Below are 2475 nucleotides of genomic sequence, written 5' to 3'. Positions count from 1 at the left end.
ACATCTACGTACATACGTCAGACTTTGAGTGCTGTCTCGATCACTTAATTAATTATATATAGTAAAGTTATATCTTACAGATATATCGATCAATATCACCTGCTTGGCGCACAAAGTCTCATATAGACGTCTATAGTACCAGACTGGAGATTGATGACGACCACCGCGCGTACAAACCTTCGATGCTAAGGAAGCTAGTTATAACTTAACACGCATTCTGTTTTTGTCGCATGTGATTTGTGATGCAACCAAAGGACTCTTCTGAAACGCCCTGGCGGGTGGCGCGCGGCATTGACGACGAAACGGGGTGCGTTTTCGTGTATAAGTAGGGCCTCGCCCGCCTGATCGATCTTCGTCCATTGCCGTGCACAACAAGGCAGGAAGAGAGCTGCCTGAAGCGGTGCCTGAAGGAGGAGAGGAGGAGAAGCCACGAACCAGCGACAGCGAGGATGTACAACGCGCCGCCACCGCCGCAGGACATGTCCTACTACGAGCACTGCCAGAGGCGGCACGAGGAGAAGGGCTGCCTCTACGGATGGTGAGAACGAACGGTCTTCTTCTTCTTCGGTTCTTCCCCTTCTCCGTTCCGTTCTGTTCAGTTCTGTCAGGTTCCCGTTTAGAGATCCAATCCTTTTTTTTCCATGGCTCGTCAGGGTCGTCAGACCAAGGATTGGCCGGCCCATGTCGCGGCACCAAACAGTAGGAGAGAATCTTTAGTAGCTGGGCGGTAGATAGAAGATAGATGGCGACTCGGAGTTGCTGGTCTTTGCCATTCTCGTAGGACACGCGCGCATACCATGACCGGAACGGCTGCCTACAGGAATTCTGAACTGGCTATTCCAGCCTTTTCTTTAACAAAAGGGAAAAAAACCTGGATACGCATAAGGCAAAGCTGCCTCTTGTTCCAAGAAAAGTGTGTAGTCCTGAATGACAACAGAGGTTCAAGTATCCAGCAGTCTTGTCCCACGTCCAGAGCGTTTTGCACAGTCATATTTATACGATCTGCTAGCCACACTTTTATCCTCTCTCTCTTTTTTTTTCGAGAGATGCAAGTTTAATAATAGAGTTGGCTGCTAGAATACTTGCAGCCTGCGCCGGCTGTAAAGTTTATAGCCCATTTTAACTCTGTCTCTCTCTCTCCTCTCTCCACCACCTTACCATTTAATAAGCTCATAGCTTATTATTATACTCGCTCTAGGCTTGGGGGTAAGGTGGACAACCACGCCAATAATCGCACCAGACAGTCGCTGCCAGATGAGGTCCATGCCTATTGTCAGCCGAAGACGAAGCCGGTACACGATACACGTACACGGTTGTCCCCTTCTTCCTGTTCCCCGTCTATAAATTCTACTCCCCAGTAGGCGGCCAGCAGCAGTCCACCACTCGTTCGTTCCAAACGGAGAAGAGGATCAGGTTCGTTCCAAGGGAAAGGAGAAGAGGGTCAGGAGAGAGAGAGAGAGAGAGAGAGAGAGAGAGAGAGAGCCCTTGCTCGTTCGTTCACCACCACAGCTCCGATCGATCCGCAAGGCAGGCAAGATGTACAACGCGCCGTCGGCCCAGGAGATGTCCTACTTGGAGCACGTGCAGAGGCGCCACGAGGAGAAGGGCTGCCTCTACGCCTGGTGAGCTAGCTAGACCTCCGTCTCCGTCTCCGTCTGCTCTGCCTGAGTTGATCAGAGAAGAAAAAGAGATCGGAGGAGGGGTTTCGGTCCGCCGCCAGCTCAGTTTCAGTTTCAGTTGCCATGGCGTTGCCTTGCTCCTTGTCGATCAGTTTCTTTGTCACCAGCACAAGGCCGCGCGCCGCTTCCTGCTGGAGTGTTGAACTAACTGACTGCTGTTCCTCTGCTCTGTTGTTGCGCAGCATCTTCACTGCGCTGTGCTGCTTCTGCTGCTACGAGACCTGCGAGTGCTGCCTCGACTGCCTCTGCTGCTGCTGCAACTAGCCGGGGCTAGCTCCGGAGGACGGTCGAGACGCAGCAGATGGAGGTCGCCTCCGTCTCTTCTACCTACCTACCAATCTACCTAGTGATGATGATTCAGTTCCCGTTTAGTCTGGTGGTGTGCAAGTGCAAACATAATAACGCACGCATGTCGTAGCGTAGTACAGGAGAGATGTTTTACTCTGTCAGTTCCAGTTTGAGCATTCGTAAACCAACCAACCATGGTCTGAACTCTGAACCACCGCATCTATCTTCTGTTATTTGCTAAATCGCCCCCGACTCCGGCGACTCTGAACACAACGACGACACATCCGTCCGCGTAACGCCTTGTTCAGTTGTGTCGGATTGCATTCGGAATCGTTTTAGCTAATCAAAATTTATATAAATTAGAGAAGTAATCCGGTTAAAAATCGTTCCGACCCACCAATCCGGCACAAACGAATAAAGCCTAATCCTAATCACGGCGGAATTCAGACCCCGTTCGACTGTCGTAGCCGTAGGGGTAAAGGCCGGTCTTTTTCATGTCTGTTATCTA

General features: G+C 51.0%; 1 protein-coding gene across 1 annotated transcript; it reads left to right on the top strand.

Annotated features, from left to right (window-relative positions):
- The first annotated feature begins 1373 nt into the window (after positions 1–1373).
- LOC100275203 (uncharacterized) lies at positions 1374–2175 on the top strand. Its single transcript, NM_001328112.1, is given in 2 exon segments — positions 1374–1622; positions 1862–2175. Coding segments are annotated over 2 exon segments (168 nt in total). The 5' UTR covers positions 1374–1536; the 3' UTR covers positions 1944–2175.
- The last annotated feature ends 300 nt before the right edge of the window (positions 2176–2475 follow it).

Source organism: Zea mays, chromosome 6 (assembly GCF_902167145.1).
Source record: "Zea mays cultivar B73 chromosome 6, Zm-B73-REFERENCE-NAM-5.0, whole genome shotgun sequence".
Lineage (NCBI taxonomy): Eukaryota > Viridiplantae > Streptophyta > Magnoliopsida > Poales > Poaceae > Zea > Zea mays.
This window is presented reverse-complemented; position numbering and strand designations above follow the sequence as displayed.